This window comes from Fringilla coelebs, assembly GCF_963513975.1.
Source record: "Fringilla coelebs genome assembly, chromosome: 3".
Classification (NCBI taxonomy): Eukaryota; Metazoa; Chordata; class Aves; order Passeriformes; family Fringillidae; genus Fringilla; species Fringilla coelebs.
This window is the reverse complement of record NC_140030.1, coordinates 76,625,686-76,650,495: the sequence shown is the minus strand read 5'-3', so window position 1 is coordinate 76,650,495 and position 24,810 is coordinate 76,625,686. Positions and strand designations below refer to the sequence as shown.

Here is a 24,810-nt window from a genome sequence, read left to right as displayed (position 1 = left end):
TTGCATTTATGGCAAAGAACAGTATCTGCTCTGTCTGCCACATAACCCAGTTTTAAGAGAGACTAAAAAAGGTACCATCTAGAAAGCAGGGTTTAAGAGTTTTTCCACATAGTTTCTTGGAAAAGGGAGGTTGGTACATGTGTCTGTGCCCTCACTTGTGTCAGTGTTCCTTGATTCAGAAGTATAAATAGATCTGATGATGATTCAAGTCTCAGTTCTGCTTCCTATGAGAAGTACTTAGCACAGTGCAGAGCTCTTCTTTTCTCTTGATACCTGAAGTTCAGCATCTTAGGAGTGCTAGTCAGAGCATGGTTCTCCTGTCCTTTTTTTTTTTTTTTTTGGTAGATGCAAGTTCTGCAAAAGGGAGAAAAATGTATTAAACCCAGAGTATCATTCTGCTTTGAGAGAGACTTGAAATCCTGAAGGATCTGATGCAAGTGAAATTGCTTCTCATCTCAGTAGTGATGACCTTACTCCAGAACAATTCTTTGTTTCATTAATCTATCCACACTTGCTTTTGGAGGTACAGGAAACTACTTCCAAAACTGCTTCTGTAGACTCCCCACCACTTTTCCACAATATTTGTTCCGTGTTCCTTGTTTAAAATACACTGCTTTCAGCAAAGCATAGCAGCTGGTATTTCTGAATCCTTGCTGAGTCCTGCCACCTTTTCTGGAAGATGTTTTGGGAAAAGAATTTGTAAAATCCTGTATGAACTAGTCTGTCACTTAGGTCTCTGTAGTTAACATCCAGACCTCACACTCAAAAGTTTTATGTATTGACTTACCCAAAAAACTTCTGCTGTGTTAGTTGCTGGTTATCTTCAGATAAACCAGTTGGCTTTTCTTATTCTTGAGACTCCCCTTCCTCTCCCCAGTAAGACTGACAGTATGTTGTGTCTTAGACAGTTGAAATAGGAGCTTCCAGAAAGCTTAAAACTGGGGGTACAGTTGATAATAAGGGTGACTTGAACCTTTTTACTGAATAATTTCATAAGCAAAACCAAATTTTTTGTTGTTTTCTGGTGGCTCACAGCGCAGCCAAAAAAGCAAAGGAACAAACTTAATGCAATCTAAACTATGAAGCCATATAGAGATTTCAGATGCTGTCCAGATGGGCTGATGAACTGTTTTCAAATGGCAAAGCAAGATAAAGAAGTGTGGGTGGTAGTTTGTGTTTTTACCATCACAGTAAGGCAAAGGAGCTTCTTTGTATTTGTAAACTGCCAAATACAAGTGGATAGTACAGGCTTACACCCAAAAAAAATTACCAGAACCTCAAAATGAAAATGATTATTTTATCCTTATTAAAGTATTAGTAATTAACACCAGGCCATAATTATTATTTAAGTGGAGATGAGTGATATTTCTGTAGTTGAAATTTGATGTTGAACTGTTCTTGGGGTAGGACAGGAGTGAGTAGCACACATTTCTCTGTAGAATTTGTATGGAGCATTGGGCACTGTACTGCAGTTAATATGCATAGGTGGTGTCTCACATGTAATATAATAATACATTCACACTGTATGTGCAGTGTAGGATGCATTGAATGTTCTACAGGCATATGAAAACCTTACCTAGGACATCAATAGGCACTTAATTTAAAAATTAATAGAGCTAGCAAGTATAATATATGGGCAGGCATAATTAATGCATCAGTATGGTTTTATTTCAAATGCTCCTTACATCTCAGATGAAAGTTCATTGTTAGATTGTTTGTACCTGTTGTTTGGTGCAGACCAGCATCCTTATAAACCACTCAATGAATTCCATGTAGAGGTCAGATGAAGCAATATATGAGGGGTTATTTTAGATTGTTTTATTTGGGTTTTTTTGTTGTGTTTTTGTTTTGGAGTTTGTTTGTTGTTGGGTGGGGTTTTTTTGTGGTGGTGTTGGTTGTTTAGTTGTTGTTGTTTTATTGTGGGGTTTTTTTGTTTCGGTTTTTTAGGTTTGGGTTTTGGTTTTTTTTTGGTTTTTTTGTGCTGGTAGAAGTTGTACACTGCTTCACTAATTGGGCCAGATGGATCTAACTGCTTTGTTAGATGAGTCAGCCTACTTTTTAATGATGTTTTTAACAGTACGGCTGCATTTCGTTAGAAATGTTTTGTGATGAAATTGTCTTTGGGTTTCTTGTTTGCCATTGCATATAGGATTTTAGAACTAAATCTGTTCTTAAAACAAATAGGCAGTTGGTTTAGAATATCTCAGTAATTTTTTAAGTGAAAGCTTAACTTCTCAAATGTTAATGAATCAAGCTAATGCACAATTTAAAGTCATTCTTTGAAAAAACGAGTATGAGATGTTAGCTGTTCAGATTAAAAGAGAAATCAGATGATACGTTTTGAAATTAAATGCATTGTTTGATCTCTGACATTTTAAAAGTTGACTTCCTTCCCTTTTGGGTAACTTTCTAAGAATGTGTCTTACTTTTGCACATTTAGGTTTTTTTCTAGTTTTGTTAAGTTTTCATTTGGAAAAAGGAAGAAAAGTTGTTGTAATGTTTACAATGGGTGTTCTTGCTCCAAAAGAAATGGTGGTGTGACCAAAACAGATTAAAATTAATTTTTTGGGAGGACAGACCACCATCTTCATTTGCTGTAGAATGAGTTAAGCCAGTGTTTAGGCTTTTCCAATACACTGTTAGTCCAGAGAGAGCAAATGTTTATTCTCTTCAGCATCGAGCTGCTGTTTTCATGTCAGTGAAAGAGGGAACAGCTAGGGTAAAAGAGCAAGGGTGCAGTCATAGGTTTCCTTCACTTTTCTCAATTAAAAATGACGGGGGGGAGGGGGAGGCAGGAAGCTTTGCTACAAAATCCGCACGACCCTTCTCAAAATAAATAACGTTGTAAAAGGGCCTGGGTGGCTTTTTAAAAACTGGTACATTCTCATGACGGGCAGGCAGTGGGCACATGGAGTCTAATGACACAATACTCAGTAGCATTTTATGTAGGTCCTTGAGCTGTAGTTTAGGCTATTCCATGCGGTATATAGTAGCAATAACAAGATTAATTAATTTCATTTGAGAGGTGACTAAGTATCTTCAGTAGTCAACACGCTGAAGTTAGTGGTTCGGTTGTCTCGTTCGCTGTCATTCCGCTGGCTTTTTGCCTTGCTCAGTGTTTGTTCTGCATGACTTAGTGGATAGGAGATGCTTTGTCTTCGCAGTCTCGGAGCCTCTCCTGTAGCAAGCCGTAATGTGAGAGTACATCCCTTCCTGTGCGCAGAGGTGTTGCTGCTGCTCTCTGCCGCGCTCACCATTTTAATCTGAATGGGGAATCTGTCTGGGGACCCAGTACAGTAATTAGCAGTCTCTTCAGAGTGTCAGAGCAGAATTACCATTGTAATGGTTTAGCAGGAGGATAAAAGGATTGAATTTGGGTCTGCCTTCCTGCCAAACTAAATGAGTTGCCATGGGAATTTTCAAATATAAGAGGCGTTTACTTAAAGCAATTTGGCGAGTTTGAATAAACTCATAAATTATGGGGTTTAGAGGAGAGATCCCTGCTTTCTCTGGCTTGGGCTGAACAGCAAAGAAGGCTGTTAGAAAGCTGCTTACATTCTTAATGAGAATAAGTTGATCCATGCTCCCTTGCAGGCTATCAGCTTATTAAGGCTAAACTGTTTCTGCTAAATACAGTACAGTAAGCACATTTTGAGAGACATAGTTTGCAGCAAATCCCCGAAGTAAAAAGCAACATCTGATTGCTCTAAACATAAATTGAATTTCCTTTGCTAGATTAGATCTATTTTCAAGTAATGCTATTAAAAATGGTTCTCTGTATTGTTTCAATAAACATTAACCTGCTATTGATTTCAACTTTCCTCTGTGCATGTAATATTTATTACAACACTTGTCAGATCTGCTTCTGAAAGGGGAGGGAGGGCATTGAGGTTTCTTCGGAAAACAAATAAGGTCCTATGGCCCTTCAAACTGTTTTTTTTTCTCGGGTCACATGTAAATGTTTTCCCAGCTCAGGCCTGCCTGCCTTCTCTCTAAAGGGAGTTGGGCTTTGACCCGCTGACTCCTTTGTCAGCACCGATGCTATTGAAATGTGAGAAGATGGACTTGGTGCTTTCACAAGTGCCTCAAGTGATGAACATCACTTATGCTTGTTTAACCTTCAGCTGTGCTCCAGAAGTCAGCTGTAGTAGGCTGGGGGAGAACTGATGGCCGGTGTTTTGGAAGCATGTGTTCATGTTCTCCCAGCCGCCTAGATAGGGTCACTTAAAGAAACAGGGAAGATCAGACGTGCCTGAATACTTTGATGCCAGCTTTTAAATGTATATTCAAGGACATGTCATACTTGAAACAGTATTTTCCCCAAAATAATTGATATCGGTTATATAGCTTAAGGCTTAAGTGTTGCTTTGTGATCCTTTCTAGTACATATCTCAAATCTTTACCCATCATAAGTATTAGGATATGGAGGTGGAACTAATTAAAAAGAGAGCAGCACTGCCGTAATGGCAGTAATTTTAACTTTCGTTCAAAGCCATAAAAATACGGTTAGAACTCCTTGATATAATCTTACATCACTAGCAGGAATCCTGTAAATTAGCAAAGGAAAACAGTAAATTCGTGCTGGTGATTCAGTGGTTGAACAGCTGCTAAGTTCTAACAAATTCCTGAACTGTTACTAATGATGCAGCTGAAGCTGTTTGGTAGCCTCGGGGTACTGTTTCCGTGAAACTTTAGAAATATCTCCTAAGAAATTAGAAGAGAACAAGAGCAGCATTTACTCTTACTAATACTCAAAATTTTAACTGTTCATTTAAAGTTACTTTGAGAAATACTGTCAGGGAATTGACTCCATCAGACTTGATCCCCACCCCCATACTTTCTTACTTCTTAGATGAGTTACTGCAAGGCAAAATTTTACAATAAAATATTTATAAATATTCACAATAAAAAATTTTATCTAAATGTTTGTGAAGTGGCTTGAGAAACTGAAACTATGAAAATTTCTACACTCTGTATTATAAGAGGGTTGCTAAATTATTAGAGAACATTATCAGCATTAATATATAGAAAAGGCAGTGTTACAGGGGGCCGTTTGGAATACTGGGTTGAACTGAGTGCATCACTTGTCCTTAGTTCCAAAACTTTACAGCATCTCTGCAAATTGATGCTATTTACAGAAATTGGGTAGTAAAAAAATCTGAAAAAATAATGAGGTATAGATTGGTGTTACCGTTTTCAGATTTCACACTCTGGGATTTTTTCTGCATTTTAGAATTTTAGTTCCATAGGTTGTGGGACATGATTGGGACCTGTATTATATCACATTTTGTGTGTTCTTCCTCTTCTCTCTGCTTGACTTGCAAAACTGAGGTGAAAATAAGTGGCGGTGGGAGTGCAGGAAAAGCTTAAACTGGTGGGATTTTTTGGCTAGGTCAGATGTTGAGATAGGGATATTTAAAGATAACTGATAAGTGAATCTAGGCTACACAGTATGAATTTAGTTTTGCAATATCTGTGAAAGTGCAAGATGGGAATTGCTGCCTAGTATTTCACTTTTTTTTTTTTAATGAAGGATTTTCACACCCTAAAACTTACTGATTGCTCACACCAGAGCATCCTTCTGCAGAGTTCATGAAAACATACATCAGGCAAGTTACCTGATAGAAGATGGATATTTCATTTGAAGGATATTCTGTCTTTTACCTTGTGATAAGTGTAGGAGGTAGAAGAAACCTTATCATGTTACCATCTAGAAGTATGGCATACAGAAGAAAAGTCTGGGTTTAGGTAAAACTGAGATGGGCCTGCTTAGATCTGAATCTGATTTCAGCTAAAGTATGTTCTCATGACTTTTGATGAGCCTGTTGTTTCATAATGAAAGCAGAAGTCCCCTTTCTTCTTTAGTCCTGAATGAAGCTGCAGCCTAATTAATTTGTGGATGGATATAATAAAAAAGTAGATTTTTCTGTGAGCTGACTTAATTTCTTAAGGGCTAGGAAAGGAACTCACAAATTTTCTGAGGCTTTTAGAGAGGTATATCACCTTGTTGAATGTCTCACCCAGCACCAGAGAACAGAGAGGAAGTGTCAGGGATATGCACACAGAAAAGGTGGGAATACCGTAATGGGGAAGAAGTGGGAAGCTATGCAAAGTACTTGTTCTCTGTGTTTAATTTGTTATATTTTGAGGGTTCTTGGCTCCTGCTGGTCCAGGAATCCAGAGAATCAAAGAAATGTGCCTGCTGCTAGACCAGTAGGGATAGCAGCTGTTTCTTCTCTGGGCACTCCCTCTTTTCTAATAACCTCTCTTGCAAGGATTTTTATCCAGTCTCCATTTAATTCTGCTTCTGCTGGGGCATTGTTACTTTTGCCTTTGATCTTCAGATTCCAACAGTTTGTTTCCTTCTGCAATTTTTTCACATACTAACTTGTAAACTTTTGACAGCAGGTTCTTTTTGCATGTGTATTGTAGGTATCTGAACTCCAGGTCAGAAGTGTTTATATACTGTTATGCTAAAATTAACATTGCATGCAGAGACATGAAAACAAAATGCATAATCTAAGTCTTACAATTCTTGGCTAAAGAAAATCAGCAGCCCTCACTTGGGGTAGTTCTATAGAAGAATGTAGTACACAAAAAAGAGAAAAATATCAAGAAGGAAATTTATTTTTTTAGAGTCCTCACACTGTCAAACCAAGCATCATTTTCAGTTTCTTAACATGGAGCTTTGTGAGTACTGGATGCACTATTTAACTGCTACGGATTTAAAGTTGCTGGTGTATGGTGTAAGAATTGCCAGTTTGGGATGATCATGTTTTTAGAGGTTTGAAATCAGTTTTTTCAGTGCTTTTAGAAGATGGATTGCATATACCAAAGAAGTTCAAAGATCTCTGCAAAATTTGAATGTGTGTATTTAGAGTAGTAGGTAGATGGTTGAGATTGTAGCCATTGCACTGGGTGAGCAAATCTACAAATGGAGGAATACACTTCTGATAGTTTCAAGGTAACGTAGAGGAGTGTGATCAGTACAGTTGGCCAAGAGAAGCTGTAATAGTATTTCTTCACTGAAGGTTGGCATCAAGAGAGAAGAAAGGAAGAAAGAAAGAAAGGAAGGAAGGAAGGAGAATGATTATAAGTGAAAAAATGGGCAAAAACTATAAAAAAAATTGTAGGAGAATGAGGAATCAGAAAAATATTAACAGAATATTTTAATATGAAAAAAAATCTTATCTTTTAGTTGCTAGGTGGGGGTTTCCAGTTAGCAAAGAAGATTAAACTGCTGGGCTTCAGAATTAGCAAGACTAAGACTCCCAGTTCCACATGGAACTGAGTCAGTTGGCACACTGAGGTGTCAGCTCCCATCAGTCTCTCCTCCCTTACTGGTGAGTCTGCAGTGAGTTCTTTCAGTTTTGTAACCTGGCAGAAAAATGAACAGGTTAAAAAAAAAAAAAAGTGTTGCCAGATGAGCAGATGGGCATGGTTCAATCCTGGATCCAGTGGTGGGTACAGGAGAGCAGCAGTAAGGAAAGAGTAGGACTGTGGCCACCACTATCTAAATTGGCTTAAAGTACCCCAGGAGTGCCAGTTGAGAGGCTTTTTACATCTTGAAAAATAATTTTTGACTCCTTTGACAGCAATGTAAAACTCCAGCCTAATCATCCTGAACTAATTTGTAGCCTGGGAAAAAGTCTTAAAGATGGCATTTTAATTTTTTACATTCTGGAATCGACTGTTGTATTTGCTAGGTAAACTTGTCTCAACTTGTTTCCTCTGAAATTATTTTCCCTAAGTTTTCTGTCTGATTGATTCCCATTCCATCCTCTGTTTTTCAATGTCTTAGCTTTCTGAACTCATTCATGCACGGATGCACAGCAACTTACTTTTGCACATTCTGGAAACAAAATTCCATTAATTTGTCCATTCATTTGAATCGCTTCAGAATTATATGCCTTACTTTTCACACCTTTTGTACCTCTGTTGTCCTTATTTCCTGTGGCTTAAGGAAAAGAACTTAATTTGTCTCTTCCCATTAATGCTGAGTATGAATGAATATTCTTCAGTTACTCAGTGTCCAAAAATTTGCATCATTTTTAGGTTTGCTTCTTAATTTTTCAGCCGCATCATGTCACTGAAAGCTTGAAGTAAACTTTTTCTGGTTTTGGATTTTTTTTCCCTACGTATTAGTTTTTACACATATTAAGGGAGGTTTTTACTGCAAAGTGCTATCTATAAGAATATAGTCCATAAAATTAGAGACTCTGTGAATTTAGGTATTATTTTGAAATATTCATGAGATTCTGAGGCTCAGGAGATTAAGAGGCACTAAGGTGATTTGTCTTGTAGTAGAAAATGTATTTTAAGCTGCTTTTGCTTCTGGTTGTGCACCTTGTCTACTACAATACAAAGGTCTAATTCTACAGTCTGAAAGACAATTTAATTCTACATATTTCCAGCATCAAAGTCTAAATTTGTTTCTCCTAAAAATTGAATTAGAACAATAAATGTTCAGAGAACCAGAGTGTCTGAATAATATTCAGACAGAATGATGTGCAGAATTGAGTCAGAAATCGGAAGATGGGACACTGTTACTTGTTTAACAGGACTCAAGGATGATTCAGAAAGCAGGTGGAAATCTTGTATCAATACAACAGAGTGAGCGTGTAGGGCAAGGCACTGGTAGGGAATGTATAGGAAAAAGTGAAGTTACCACAGGATCAGTTTGGTGTTTTTAGGGTGGAATAATGTTTTTAATAGCAACATTTCTTGTTCTCTGCAGAGGTCCTACAATATGCCTGTGGCATTTAAGGTTAGTTAGAAGCTACAGGGGAGATGCTGCATAGAAATATTGCAGGAGGATCCTGTCAAGAATGGTTTCCTGAGCATGACATGACAGCATTGATCTAGGATGGCTCAGTGGCTGCAGTTTGTTTCAACACAGTTCAGGTACCCAGCTGCTTAAAAATGAAAAAGGAAAACCATTAAATGAAGTTTTGGTCTAATGTCAAGAGTCTGTAGCAAGCTGTTCAGGTGTAACACTATAAAACATGTAATGATCAGCAAAATAGAGAAGCACAGAAGTCTTGAATATTTCTGTCCCAGTATAGGCTTTAATTTGCAGTGAAATTTGATCAAATTTATGTAGTGAGTCCTGCTAAATGGTTACTTTAGTGTCTGTGTCTGCTGAGGAGGCAGATTTTTAAATTAGTGTGTAGAACAGCAGGGAAGAATGGTCAGATTAATTATTTAAGATAGGCCTGATACATACTTCTCTCATTCTAGGACAGAAGATTACACTTAAAGAACTTAATTGTCTTATCATAGAGGCTCAATTATTATATAGAAAAAAATTATAATAGTTTATTCTGGTAATGTAGGATTTTAGAAGAAAAAAAGATGAAAAAATTCTGTTCTGTAATTTATTTGGGAATTTTCTAAATAGGTTAACCAGTCCTTTATTTTGGCAAGTCTCTAGTCAGGTACCTTGTGATCCCAGTACCTTCTGAACAGAGGATGGTGTTTGCTGTACCACAGTCTCAATTCTATATGTGAGCTGTCATAACCTATACTTGCTTGTGAGAGAGTTCTGAAACATGGCCCACATACAAAATGGGTAGAGTTTGTTATGTGTGCATGGCATCTGAATAGTCTTAGGCAGGGAGGGGGGGAATGTGTAGGTTTTACTGCAGATTCCAGAAGACACTTTTTATAAAAACCGTGGTTTTATTAAGGGGCGGGGGGGGAGAGTGCATCGGTTAGGGGTGATTTTTTAATTGTTCTTTGGGGTTTTTTGTTTGGTTGAGTTTTTTTTTTTAATTTAACAAGTTTTAGGAAAGTTCTCTTAACTATGTTATAAACATAATTTGCAAATTGGTGGATAACAGGTATTTTTATTGCAATTTGGCATCTTTTATCAGAATGTAAAGGGTATTTTTTTTAAAGCACTAGGAATACTTTCAAAACTAGATTTTCCTTACTGCTGATGCACTCTATTTTCAGTAATAAGTATTTGTAATCTGGTTTTAAAACCTAGCAGAATAAAATTAATATATAAAGTGGGATATCATAGGAAACTGACTTCATCTTAATACATTATGAAAAATAGGTGGTTCATATTTGTCAAAATCTGGATGAGAAATACTGATCTTAAGGTAGGTATGTGATTAATTCCCAAAGGCCAAAAGGTGAATATCTTCAAAAATGAAGTTGGCTTAATTGTCTTTGACACTTACTTCAGCTTTAGGTTCCATTTTTTTTTTCCTCAAGAACTATGATGAATAATTAAAACAAGACTTGTGTATGTTTGAATTATTCTGGGTGATTTCCCTGGAGAATTATGTGACTACATTTTAAAAAAAGTCAAATTATCATCACTTTTGTTATTCTAGAGTAGGTACAAGAAACTGCAGTATGTTGCATGATTTTCAAGATTTACTAAGAATCCACTAATCTTCTGTAACTGAAGTTGCTAAGATTAAAGGAATTGATTAAAAAATTAAGATCTGTTGCATGTATATTTTTATGTAATATTTGCAGATGACAGAAGTATTTTTGCGAATTGAGACTATCTTAAAAGGCTTTTAAAAATGTTTTTAATGCTAAATTTGTTATGTAGAAACAAAATGATACAAACTGATAGGCAGAACTTCTGTGCTCAGCTCCTAAGTGACAGCAAGAATAAATTTTCAGCGCTGTCAGGAGACAAAAAGCTGCCTTTTGTCAGTTTGTGATCAAACCTGTGCTTTGCTGCCTGATGCTCTGAAGTGATGGACACCTGGCAGCACCCACACCTGTGGCTGCTGTGTGCAGCTCGGGCTCCTCAGGCAGCCTGCAGCAGCCAGGATGGCTCTGCCTTTCCTCCTTGGGGCAGAGGTGGTCACTGGCCATCCTCGCCCACAGTAGCCACAGGCTAGGGCTGTGTCTGAAGGAGGAGGGAGCGCGGTGCTGCTCAGGTGTGCCCAGCAGTGCTGTGGCTCCCTGGGGAAGAGGTGCTCCTCAAAGGCCCTTTGTGCCAGTCCCTGCCGGTTCTCGCTGCTGTCTGTGGAAAACAAGGGTTGGCCGGGCTCTGAAAAGAAGGCTCAGTAAATAGCAGGGAAAGCTTTTCCCTAGCAACACGCTGCCTCGAGCAGCCCGAGCCTTCGGACCGTAGGTCGTATGATTGGCATATTTGTCCCCTAAAGAGAATGCACACAATTACTTTTTTCACTTCTCTGTGTTTTTAAGCTGTGTGAAAGTGGGTTTTAGCAGCCATACAAGAGGAGATTGGAATACCATCACCCCCTTCTTCTGGACTTTGTCAGCTCTGAGAGTTCAGGAACTGGAGAGGCATCTGTGGTGTTGATGGAAGAGCTGACTTCGATTTTTGAACAGCATTTATTAATTGGTATTGGAGTACCAGTAAAGTGCACATGAGACACACATGTGGTGTTAGATCCAACACAGCTATGGGCTGCTTGTAGGCGTTTAAGCAGTTGGAAATAATTGTGACCATTTAGTACTCATTCACTTTTTAGCAGCTGCTGAAAATTACTGCAAGTATATCCTCAGTGCATATCTCCTTTTAAACTTCCAATATTTGGTTTTGTTTGTTAGATTAAACTTAAATTGGTTCAATTTTTGGGCATTTTGGGTATAAACAATGCTGTTTCTCTAGATGGTAGTTTTATGTAAAGTTCTGAATGAGACAGTCATTACATGCCTCAACCTGGGAGGTTCTGTGTGTGCAGAAAACAGTAATTTTGAAAATAAAACCATTAATGCAAGTATTTTACAAAAGGGAGTGTAGGTAAAATGCAGAAAAAATTTTTTTATATCACATTTAGCTGTCATGATTTCTGTTGAAAATAAGAGCAGAGCAGTAAGTGTGACAGTTGAAGACCACTGCTCCCTGAATACTAACATTTTAAAACTGGAAAAACCTAAACATTCATGGGTTTAGTCCATATTGTAATAAAGTAGTTTATTTTAATTAGTCAGTATTACATTTTCTGGACATCTCCTGCTGAATTTAAAAATGTCTTAGAAGTTCCTACTGCAGCTTGAATTCCCATGTGGTAGTGTGCAGCCCTGAATCGTGTGTTTAATGAAACACGTGAGAGAAGATACCCTTGAAATTTTGACATGTGCTAATTTACAGCAACAGTCTTTGTGCTCCCTGTCACCAGCAGTTAGTTTTCTTCTGTTGCTCTAAAGAGCAACTCCTCACATTCTCACATTCTTTCTTGGTTACTAAATTTGAGATGAAATGTCATTTTTCTTTCTTTCTTTTTTTGTTATTTCTGGGTGGGAACAGATTTGAAACATACTGGGCGTGTTTTCCATATGAAAACATGCAGTCATATCTCAGTGCCATTTTGAAAATGAGAGGCTTTGTTTATGTAGTAAACCATAAGCATAGCTGGAAAGAAGACTATGTAGCATTGGGATCTCTGGAGTTTGCAACAAAAAAATAGTTTTGAAACCCTTAAATGGGGGTCTCCAGTCCCATCTTGGCCCCCGTACACCCACCCACTTCAATATTTGAGTCAGGTGTCTTTGCAGTTCAGGGGAATTTGCAGCTACTATAAGTGTATAAACTCAAACTTTGAATAGAGACCTCCTAGGATGGCAGAGGGAGAATAGATGTTGCAGGTCAGGCTGCGCTTAACTGTAAATATTTTAATTAATCATTTTGTTGATATATTTCTAACAACTGCCTCTAATTTGTACCTTTTAGAGCAACCACCTTGATCATAGGTTATTTTGTAGCGTATATTAGTTAAATTGTTTTTATAATATACTGAAAACTTAAGATGGGTTAATGAATTTGTCCTGATAAAAGTGGAATGTGTCAACACTGTCTGAGTGTTCTGGCACTGTTCAGTCTGTTCCAAAGGCTACAGCTGGAATAAAGACCTGCATAATATAGGTCGTGTTTGCATTCTGCTCTCTTCAGATTCCAAGGATGCTGATGGAGCTCAGGATGTTGCTGGTAGAGCCATATGTGGGAAATTTGTACGAGAGGCTTGCCTGCTACTATCTCATTTGCTGTACTTGTAGTTTAACTGCTGCTTTCAGAATTGAACTAACCAGTGAGGAGGAATTTTGAATGTCTAGCATTCCAAAACTAGAAATACCAACAGTGAAGTGTTCAGCTCTGAATGTTTTTAAGCTGGGCTTGCACATTGCTAAAAATAGGTCTAATGCTTTAGATTGCATAGATGCCTTCAGATTGATAGGTATTTCATTTGAATCTTAATACAAATATCAGCAGATGTCTATGCTAGCAAATAAATCTGAACGCGTCTCAGTATTATTCTACCTTTTAAAAACATTTTGGAATGTACTGTAATTTTTTTTTTCGTTTAGAATTTTTTGGGGTTTAGTGTGTATATGTGTGTCATGGAAGATGCATTCCTGTTATGGAGCTTTATGAATTGCTGAAGCTCTCCAGGGTGGTGTGTAGAGATTCTTATCACAGGTTTTATTACAAACAGTAAAACAGACCTGCAAGGAAAATAAGAATGATAATTAAAAAAAAAAAAAAAAGAAAAAAAAAAAAGAAAAAATGCAAACAAAAAGCAAGTTCTGAAATTAAGTATTGTTGAGGGTTTGATTTAACCTATCCAGGTGACCTTTTTTTTTTCCTTCAAAGCCCAAAACCATGTGGTTTAAACATGAGATCATCACATCTGTCATAAAGAAATGTTGACCTGTTAAGGTCAAGTGAAATTCCCCCCACCCCATTATGCTACCAACTAGTATCTAGGGGGATATATGGTGAAGCAAACTTGTAAGTTCCACTGATGCTGTATTTCAGTCTGGCTTGTAAAACACACTATCTGCCAATTTCTGTACCTTATCTGTATTTTCTTTGTGCACAAATGGAAAGTAGGGGAGGGAGGGCATCAGTACTCTCAAAAGTATTACTGGTAAGCCAAGTATCATGATTAAACAGGAATATGTCAGATAAGGTGATGGGGAGTGTAAAAAGATAGGCTGTCTTTTTCCCCTAGTGTATCTTTAACATTATGACCAATTAATTTGTCAAGTGAAACAGCACAAGTCTTCTTTGCATATCATTTGAACTGAGAGCTTGCTTTGAAGAAGATAAGCAGACTGTGTTGCCCAGAAGAAATAATGATGCTAATTTATCTTTGCCTGTCCTCATAGCCATAGCAGTATATGTCAGTGTTGAAAAGGAAGTAGAGAAATAACTGAGCTATAGTTTTACCACCTGTTCAGTGCCATAGGACTGTTGATGTACAGGACTCTGAGCAATATGGCTGGTCTGGAAGTCGTTGTCGTTAAAGCATTTGGCAAAGTTTCCTCCAATATAAGAATAGGAGCCAAACTGTGACAGAAAAGACCTCTTTGACCAATTCCCCTCAAAACAAACAAAGCTGTGGTGTAGGATTTCTGCTCCATCACCCTCAGAAGTGTATAGTCAAGAATGAGAAAGTCTGTTGCATATGTTTACTAGCAACTTCTGACTATCAATATTTACATTCTGGGCATGGGAAACTTGAAGGTCTCTGCCAGATTTTTTTGTGGGAAAGGGAGGATGAGATGTTTTCTTTAATACTGAGTAATAGAATAATTTACCAGGACCAAAAGCCTTTACAAAAGTAAAATCTAATCTCTTGCACTAGGTAATTGATTAATAGTTGAGGTACTCCCATTCAGAGTCTTACAAAAAAGCTCTTTTCTTTGTCTTTTACATCTAGTTACCTGTAATCTTGTCTAGGATATTGTTGCTATAGATACATCACTTTCAACAACTTAGCTAAGAAACAAAAGATCATCCAAACATGAATTTTAAGCATATATACTTCAGCTTTAAAAATTCCAATGTGTTTTTAGCCTTTGTAGTGTATTTTACAATATCTTGATGTCTGAGATCTGTTTTTTTTTATTTAATACATGTATGTCTAGGATTTTTTAGTATAATGTTAGTAAGGTTTTTTTTTGTTTATAAATTATGAATGGAAGGTTTTTGTCCCTGAATGGAGACATTCATGTGTAAAGACTGTTTGACTGGAGCGTGGTATGTTAGGAATACTTACTGATCTACAAGTGAATTGCAGTGGAAGATTTTTCTTTGTCAGGGAGATAAAAGCATTCTAGAGCCTGAGAATCCAGCCTGTGTCACAGTGCAAGCCTGCAAGCTGCAGCTGTTGGGCTGTAGAGCAGCTGGGGCCTGTGGGAAGGCAGGGTGACAGACCCCTGAGGAGCAGCACTGCCTCCTGGATAAGTAGGAAGAGATCAATGGTAGTAAAATATTTCAGTGCTGCATTTTACCAAAATTCCTCTTCAATTAGTAAATAGTAGATGGCTTATACTATGCAGATATAGTATGCAGTCTAAAGAATAATTAAAGTCTTCATATTTAATGGGTGTATTTCCAGGTGGTAGAAAAGTTATGTTTATTTTATGTGGCAATTCTAAATTACTTTTCTATTTGAAGAAGAGTTTTAAGTATTTATTCTTGTTCATTAGTATAATGTTCTTCCATAACTGCTAAGTCCTCTGCTTGGAGTGCATGTAAAATTATTTATCGCCTTTACACGCATTCTGAAAAATACACTGTGTTCTTAGAAGAATTCTCTCTGCTTGAAGCAAATGTGTGGAAGGGTGCATGGATTTGGAAAAAATGCTTGGTAGCTGGAAGAGTTCTCTCCAAGGGTGGCAGGAAAGCTGCTGGTGAGAGCTGCTGCTTAACCAGCAGCGGTGTGGAGCAGGCAGGGAGGCAGCTCTGCAGGAGAGGTTGCTGAGGTGCTTGGCAGGCAAGTGCTCTTTGGTGCTGTCATGCTGCTGAGGCCCCTGGTCCTTCTTTCCATGAGCCTGGTGGGACAGGCCTGCTGCAGTCGGCAGGGGAAGATGGAGACGGGTTTCTGGCCCCTGTGTTCCTGGCTGATCTGGCCATCGTTTTGCTTCACCACCACTTTCTCTTCCCACTTGCTGCTCCTGCTCTGAGCCTGAAAAGACAGCCCTGGAACAGCTTATAAAGAACTGGTCCCCAAAGCCAGACTTAGTTGCATTTTATCCAAAATAATAAAACTGTCAGCTGCCTTTCCCAGGGCTGGGCTCACTTCAGTTCATGAGAATTCAGCTGAAGTACCGGGATGTGACAGGATTGCAAAAATGTGACCCAAAAGGCGTGACATCTGGAAGCTTTCACTGGACTGTCAGTGAAAGTCATTGACATCACCTAAATATGAGGATCTATTTGTTATGAATGTAGGGAAAAAGATGTGTATCTGTTACATTTTCTAAAGCAGTTATTTTAAAAGAAAATGGAGCATTATATGGGAAAAGCACCTATGTTTGATGCTTGAATGTGTTGAAAGCCTTCCCTTCCAGCCCTGGTAATAATGAAAATCAGAGAGCATTTTGAGACTTGTGCATTGAGGCTCAAGAAGCCCTGTCAGAATAAGGTATCCCAGCTATGACACAAGTGAGTGGATTGTTTGGTTTCTGAATTACCTGAGCTTCAGTGATGCTCCTTTTGGGCCTAGCAGCAGTATGTCAGGGCAGTGTGGCCACTGGCTGTCTATAGGTCTTGTTTATGGATCTCTGTCCCAAATGCTGCTACTTGATCCATCTTTTAAATACTATCTTTCTTTCCTTCTCTGCTGTAATTTGTTGCAGGCTTCTCAGAGTTGACAGAATCTAACAGTCCACCTTTCACCTCTGAAAACTGTTGTCATCTGCTGAAGTCCTTCATTGACATTGCACAATGAAGGCATTTACCTTTGGAGTCTGCATGTCTGTCTGTCTTCCACCTGGATAACAAATTTATCTAGTGTATGTATGTTTTGTGTATAAATAAGAAAAAGTGTATGATACTCCTTAGGGTTCTGTATGCACATGAGAATCAGAGGCATTTCAGTGCCTAAAAATAAAGGATTTTCTGGAGGTCTTGGGATATCTGAGGTTGAAGTATAGCCTGGACATTGATAATGAAAAGAATTCATTGGAGTGTTTTATCTAAGCTCCCCGTTTCGTGACTTGAAACAAGCTCTTACTAATAGCAGTTGTATAATAAACTGCTTTCTTTTTTTTGTGAAACTGTCAGTATTGCCCAAAAGAGAGAAGACAATTACAGTTTTAACTGGGCATTTGTATGGTCAGGACTGTCTGTTTAGTTTGAAATTGTGTTTTTAGGATGTGTTTCCCAGAGACTTCTAGGTGCCACTTGTTGTGTTTTGAGCCTTGCAGCTCTGATCCTACACTGACGAAAATTAGATTAGAAAGCAAGTTACTTAAAATGATAGTCCTCCCTGGCATTTGGTCTTCTTTAGGTCTATTTATTGCTAGCCCAGGTAGAGTTGAGCTACTGTGAGGAGCTACAGGCTTTGTGTTCACAGAACAGCACCCAGTGGTGTATGTGCGCAGTTGGTTTTGTTAGGATTTACTGCTCCCATCTCTTCTGTATTTGTATTCAGTGAGCATTTGCAAGTAGTTGCTTACATTTAAAGAATTATGTTTCAAGATACCATTTAAGGCTTTTCTTTTTTAATCTGCATGTTATATTGTACATGATAAATACGAGGAAAGCACTGGAGATTTAAGAGGATGAGAGGTTTGAGTCAATCACTTGAGCTTCAACTTAGTAATGCAAATCTGGTTTTAAGTGACCTTATTGATGTTTGCTCAAAGTAGCTTCCTTTTGGTACAAATGACTGAGCTTTGTTGCAGCTGTTGTACAGGTAATGTACTGTCCCTTTAGAGATTGCCTTTGTATCCCTGATGCAACCTCTCTTTGCTTTAACAGAGAGTGCCTGCAGGAATGCCTGGAGCTAAGATAGATCTCGTGTGCCTCATTTGATCATCTGTCAGCAAAGAAGTGAGAGGATAGGGCAGGGAAAAACATGTGCCCCTTGCTCTGCCGCAGCTCTTGGAAGTTTGAGGGGTTGGCTCTTGGTGAAGGATGTGCAAGTGGAGGGCTTGGTACCAGAGAGTGAAGGACACGACAGTGTGTCCCAGAGGGTCCTGGGCGCTTCTGTGACTTCACCATGAGGAGAGGTGACAAGTGACTGTTCCAGGGGAAGGGTGCGAGGGGGTGGCAGGATTTTGGGCAGCAGTGGTAGGGTGGGTGGTGCCAGCAGTGCTGCACACCCTTGTCCTGCTGAGGTGGCATTGTGCAACAAACAGTGCCATCTTCTGGGAGGAGCCGGAACCATGACCTGGTGGTCAGCATTACACGTGTTTTTCGAAGTGGTGGAATGGGTTTTTTGGTGGAGTTTGGGGGTTTTTTTGTATCTAATAAATGCTTTCAAAATTAAAGCACCGGAAGTCAGTGTTAATGTCTGGTAATGCGAGTGCACTCCTTCCATCTCTGATTTTTTTTACTGATGCAGTTATTAAAGGGATACTTTAAGCTATATTTTGGGTTTTGTTTAATAGAAGAAAAGTTTATCATCTGCTGAGCATAGTCCAGAGAAGTAAATCTCAAGAATAAAATTAAGGACTTGGTCTGCTTTGTTTAAGTCCACTGTTAAACATACTTCATAAAGCCTAGTAATTCCAACGTCTTTTCTAATAGAAAGCAGTAGTGACCAATAGGAAAATGTTACAGTCAGAATGATTACTTGAACTTATATCTCCTTCTTCTGACCATATCAAAAGGGTAAAAATATTTTCGGTCTTAAAATATTATCCTATAAATAGTTATATTGGGAAATATTCATTGTGGTGCAAAATCTGGGATTAGGGTTACTAAAATTATCCTAGCAAGTGGAGTGTAATATTCAGCATGTACTGAAAGTCATTAATGGCGTAGATCAATCTCCTGAAGGTCTTATTTGGAGGAAGTGTGCAATTTTAGTAACATTAATGGAACTATATGGGAGATGCAGCTGACATTGTGAGGAGGTTTTCTTGTTACGCACTTTCAAATAAATAAATACCTGAATGCAAACAAAAAGCAAATAAGAAAGTACAACTTACGGGGGAGGGGAAAGATTAATCAATGTGTTAAAAAAATCTTTTTTGCTAGAATAACCTCGATAAGGTATATCCAGAATGACGAGAATTTGTGAGCTCTGGATAGGGAAATAGATTTGGAATTGGTTTTATTGTGTCATGATTGCCTAGGTAATTGACCAGCAAAGATGCAATGGAAAAATAGTTTATTTTAAAAAGAAGATAAAATTATTTTGCACATTAATTATAAATCTGTTCTGTGTCATGTTAAAATTGCTAGAATCTGCACATTTTGTATTCCAAAGGGGCTGTGGGACTATGGGGTCTGACGTTTCTGCATGGTACTTAACTGTACAATTAATTTCTAGTTAATATGGTCATTGAATGTGTATTTCCTTTTTTAGTATTATTGTCACTTTGCCCTGTCATACAGTATTTATCATACAAAGAAAATATCTAACTTTCAGTATATTCTGAATGTTTACTGTGTCATAAATCTTGGTGTTTATGCAAGTTGCCAGTATTACAGTTGGGACTTTCAATTTCTGACATTTGAAAGGAATTCAGTGTTGGCTCATCTTACCATATTGCTTTTGAGTTGTTGATAAAAATCAGCTGCTAAAAGTTCCCATTGCAAGGGGTCGTGGCCCTTGAGCATACCTCACAATAAGTTCTGGATTTGCTTAGATAAAATTTGAAAACCATTTTTGTCTTGGACTTTAGTAAATTACTAATACATAGTTTGGGAGTAAAGTATGTATAACAAGCTCATTAACTTGGAAAATACTGTTCCAAATACCCGGAAAATATTGTGTGATTCGATAAATAAAATGGTAAGAAATCCAGTTTAGCAAAGGAAGAATGCTTTGCAGTTCACAGGAAAGCTGCCCTTCTATGCATCTGACTTAAGAGTTTCAGCAGTGGCATTCCATACAGGAGGCAAGGTGGTAACCTAACATTAAAGTAGATGTTGACCATCCCTCTTGGGTTTCCTATATCATAATCACATTTTCTGCTCGATAGACTGTAGACTAAACAAATAGTAGTGTTTTTGGAAAGACAGATCAGAAAATCTCTGGTCTTAAAAATGAAATTATGCTGCTAGAAATGGTTTTATTATTAACTGAAAAAGTGAGCATTGTTCTGCTGAACGCTACTTAATATTTATGCAATCTGCACTATATCAATGGAGTAGGTAACTTCAGGGAAGTAGTTTTAATTGAAGCAAAACCAAGAGTAATGTGTGCTGTGTAAATAGTAGTTATATCCTTATCAGAATACATCTGCGTGTGCCAGAATTAGGAATTCAGCCTCAGGGCAGTTGTCAATATCCTGTCAGGAAAGCTACTCAAAGATTGTTGTTTATTTTTTTGTTTGCCCCACCCACCCCCCCCCCCCAGTAGTCAGTATTGACTGTAATGGAGCAAATTACAATAAACTGCAGTGCTTAAAATTTGTGATGGCTATTTGTCCTATGGCCCAATAGTACAATTTTTTTTAAAGACACCTTTAGAAGTACATAAACATGCATTTGAGAAAAATATTCCTTAAATGATTTCTATGAAATGCAATTAACCTTTAATCCTTAATTTTTATAATTTATGTTATGAACCTTTTCCAAAACTCTTTTAAGATATTTGTTAACAAGTCTTAATGATAGTCAACTGGCAACTTGCACTTAATTTTATGGAAAAGTTGACAAAGCTTGCTGCTTCTGTGACTAATGGTAAACAGGTATTTTGCTTGGTTAGAACTTGAACAATTCTATTCTAGGTCACTTAGATCTTGTGCACTAGTGAGTTCATAATCCTGACTTCCTTCTCATTTTTTCATACGCAGGCAGAAGGAGAAGACAGCCTTAAAAAGATGCAGCTGATGGAGCTTGCAATTCTGAATGGCACCTACAGAGATGCCAACATCAAATCACGTAAGCATGTCATGAGCTCAAGGGTCAATGCCATAGAAGTGTTTGCAGGCTTTGAATATTAAAGCTACCTTTGGAAAATGTACAGTGGCAACTTATGTTGGAGAGTGGAAGGCAGTAAGAACCCAGCAAAACTGTAGGTAGCTGTTGCAAAAGATTTTTGGGGGATAAGTTATGTCCGTTTGCGAGGTTTTTTAGTTTGTTTCTTGTCCCCATTATTTTTTAACAGTATGTATGGGTTGAAATATTTACTAATACATATAATATAAAAAAAACTCAACCCTTAAGCCGGATTTTTCTATTTTACAGTAATTTTTTCCTCAAAGCATCTAAAGGACAGTAGACTCCTTTGCATTTTTATTATTTGAGATTTAATTTTAAAATGTTGCAGATATTCAGGATACTGTGAATACATTTTTCTGTATTATATTCCTTCCTTTCATCTTGCTTGCATGTGTACCCCCAATGTTATGTTTTACCAACAATTCATCAACTGATTTCACAGCTGAGTTCACATGGATCAGTGATGTAATGAGCCATTTTTACGATTACTTCCATTACATTTGTGTGAAAATGCTTTTGCAAACGCATGTGTGCACAAGTTTACACTTGAAAATTAATTACACGCACCTACTAATGAAAGCATATACCTATTATGTGTGATACAAATTATTTTCTTCAGTTTAAAATCTAATTTCTCCTCCTGAAAATATAGTTGCTGACACTGTTCAAAAGTTCATTTTTGTTGTAGCTGTGATACAGATGTCAAATGTAAGCACAGTTAAATCAGTCTTTTCACTAAGGACCTACTGATATTTGCAAATTTGTTTCTCCACACAGTCCCCATTTCAGTGTTGATTATGTTTAAAGGTTGGAATGCAGTTAGGTCAATTTGAGAGTGCTTACACCAGTGTAATTATTCTGATTTGAAAAGGGACATAAGCAAGGGCTTTTACAACTACAATGATAATGGTAAGTCTTTCAGCCCTAATGAACACAATGATATTTAAAGCTAGATCAGTTTTAAATATATGGTAGTCTCTAAATTATTGCAAATTCATGATTAAAATAGCTTTCAGAATAGCTTAAATTTATGCAAACTTTTGCAGAGAAATGTTTTTATTAATTTGAGCAATTTCTTTTTCTGGTCTGTTCCCATTGGTCTATTGTATCAGTGTAAGTGGGAAGATGGAATTTTTTATTTATTTTTTGACTGGAGATTGCCACACTAATACTCATTATTTGATAAAACAATTTCAATCTGTGTTTGCATTTTAGTGGAAAGTTGAAGATGTAGAAGCTGTACTGGTTTATTTCTGTTTAAGAAAGGAAGTATAAATATTTGAGCACTAGTTTTTAATTATCTGAGCATTTTTGTTTAAAAAATAAAAAGTAATTTTAAATATGCACCAGTCTCAAATCTGAAAAACTTTGCCGCATTTCTCTTTTCAGGCCACCTGTAAGTAAATTAAATCAGTGTAGATCAACAGTAGTGCATAGAAATACATAAATTGTAACTCTTTAAGATTGACTGTTACCAGCAGATGTGCTAGTGCTTAAATTGTTCATCTGGTGTGCCAACAGGCTTCAAATAACACTTTATTGAATGTGCTAGCACCACTTCAGAAAACAAACAAGACCACCACAAACAAGGAAAAACCAAACTAAAAAAGAAAAACCACCTATTTTCTTTAACTTAAGCAAGGCGATGTGAACTTCTAATACAAAGGAAGTATGTTACTTGGTGAAATTTTATATGGAAATAAAATTTGAGCATGTTTTATTCGTGTTAGGGTAGGAGAGGAACCAATTCATGTTTCTAGGTCACCTTCAGCTTCACTGTTCCTGGAAATGGGAATTGTGTATATGTTTAAATACAATTTTAAGACACATAAAAACTCTAGACTCATACAGCAGCTCTGCATAACTGAGTGTCTGTGGACTCTATAGATGCACTAAATTTTGTACTCTGTATTTGATTGTGATAGTATTTTCCTTGTATTTCCTGCATGCATCTCAGTCTCATGCAGTCTTGATAGCATAAATGAAGAAACGTGGTCTAAATGGAGCTTTTGTGCTGTGTAACCTGTTTGAGAAATCTACCTCACTGTTTTACAATGGCTTTTTTATTTTGCATGTTCATACTTAATCACACTGGAAAATGGAAAGCTGTTTGCATTTGAATGGTGTGCTTTGGCACTGTGTGATCAGCGCATGTACTAATGATTTCCTTTTATTTTTCTTCTTTCCTACTTTTTCCCTTTTTTCCCATTCTTTCCACGTTTTGTACTGCTATCTCCATACTTTCCTCTGAATTTCTTTGCTTACTGTAGCAGCCCTTGCCTTTTCTCTTGCAGCAACAGCCCAGGCTCCAAGGATTATTACTGGGCCTGCGCCTGTTCTCCCACCAGCTGCCCTGCGTACTCCTACGCCAGCTGGCCCTACCATAATGCCTTTGATCAGACAAATACAAACCGCTGTCATGCCAAACGGAACTCCTCATCCCACCGCTGCAATAGTTCCACCCGGACCCGAGGCCGGTTTAATTTACACACCATACGAGTACCCCTACACGCTGGCACCAGCTACATCAATCCTTGAGTACCCCATTGAACCTAGTGGTGTATTAGGTAAGACCTTTGTACGTGAATGACTGGAGAATGTGTTGCTTGTGCTTCTGTTGTGTTTGCGAGGTTGAGGTTCATGGAGGTCAAAGAAAAAAATCTGAAGCGACAAACTTATTTCAGGCCTGTCAAAACCACCCAGGAGAGATGCTCAAATGGTGCAGCTCTTAAACATTTTAAATGTGTTCGGCATTCCTGAATGTGTGTGCTTAGTTTATATTAATAAATTTACCAAAAATAAAGTCTTCATGTTTGTATGATATTAGATGGTAGATACATAGGCAAGGGGGAAAAAAGCTAAATACAAGCTGAGGTCTCTTACATGTCACCTGGGCTCCCGTGAATAGCAGATCAGTTTGTATTCTCTTTAACATAAATTAACCTCCAGCAATTTTTGGAAGAGAGGGCTTCTTATTTTGCTATATCGTATTAGTAGCAAAACTGGAGGGAGTGGAGAAGTCTTTTTTCGGTTGGAGTTTTTGTTTATTTAGTACGCAACTGATAAACCTCTCATCAGTGTCAGAAAGCACTAAATTATATTGTGAGCAGAAAATTATTTCAGTGAGTGAATATAAAGCAAACCAAGTTCTCACCAAAGGACAATAAAATTAGCGACTTTACTGATGGCTTCTTTTATATACGTTGCATTGAAATGTCCATCATTCCTAATATTTCAGACCACTGACTTGGTGTGTGAAGGCAACAATGATAAAGCAGCCGTGACAATTCACTTAACTGGCCAATATGGAACAAGCAGTTCCAATAGTTTCTTCCTTCCCTACCCTCTTCAGAATCTAAATAATCTCTTCTACTCAGTTTGTTCTGAATTGCATATGACCTTGGTGCTGCATAATGTTGATTTTATAGGACTTTGATCTTAGTTTGTTCAGTGGCAGTTATTGATTTACACGAATTCTAAACATCTCTAATGAACACAGGACAATAAGGTTCAAAGTCAATATTTTGTTGAAAGTATTGCAAAAAAAATCAGTGTTGCACGTGACAAATACTTGGTGAGTTATCTGTATGCGTGCATGTTTCCACATTACGTACAATAAAAAAGAAAATGTATTTCAGGCTTCTGTCTTGCAGGATTAGTGAACCAATAACAAAAATTCTAGCAAGACAAAAGTATGCAGTACGTCTGTCAGCTTATGGTTGTTGTCAGTTAACCCATTGCCAAAATTCTGCGAGCATATGATAACGTTATCATTTATTAATTTCTCACAAACATGTAAATATTCTTCCTAGCTCCTCCACCCCGAGTCTGTGAGTCCAGTTGTGGTACATCCTGGGATAAAGTCACAGTTAGAGAGTTCATCAAAGTAGATGTTAGTGGTTAGTGGCAAGCTCCTCTTTTGAATTCAGTTAATAGCAAGTAAAGAAATACAGCATTCC

General features: G+C 37.6%; 1 protein-coding gene across 3 annotated transcripts in view; it reads left to right on the top strand.

The window, feature by feature from the left end:
* Nucleotides 1–24,810, top strand: part of QKI (QKI, KH domain containing RNA binding) — a 149,787-nt gene that overhangs the window by 112,799 nt on the left and 12,178 nt on the right. For 2 of the 3 annotated variants that reach the window (XM_084203690.1, XM_084203692.1), the window contains exons 5-6: nt 20,704–20,791; nt 23,122–23,418. In XM_084203690.1, coding sequence (XP_084059816.1) covers nt 20,704–20,791; nt 23,122–23,418 — 385 coding nt within the window. The remainder of the gene's footprint in view (nt 1–20,703; nt 20,792–23,121; nt 23,419–24,810) is intronic. The other variant, XM_084203691.1, reaches the window with a different exon arrangement.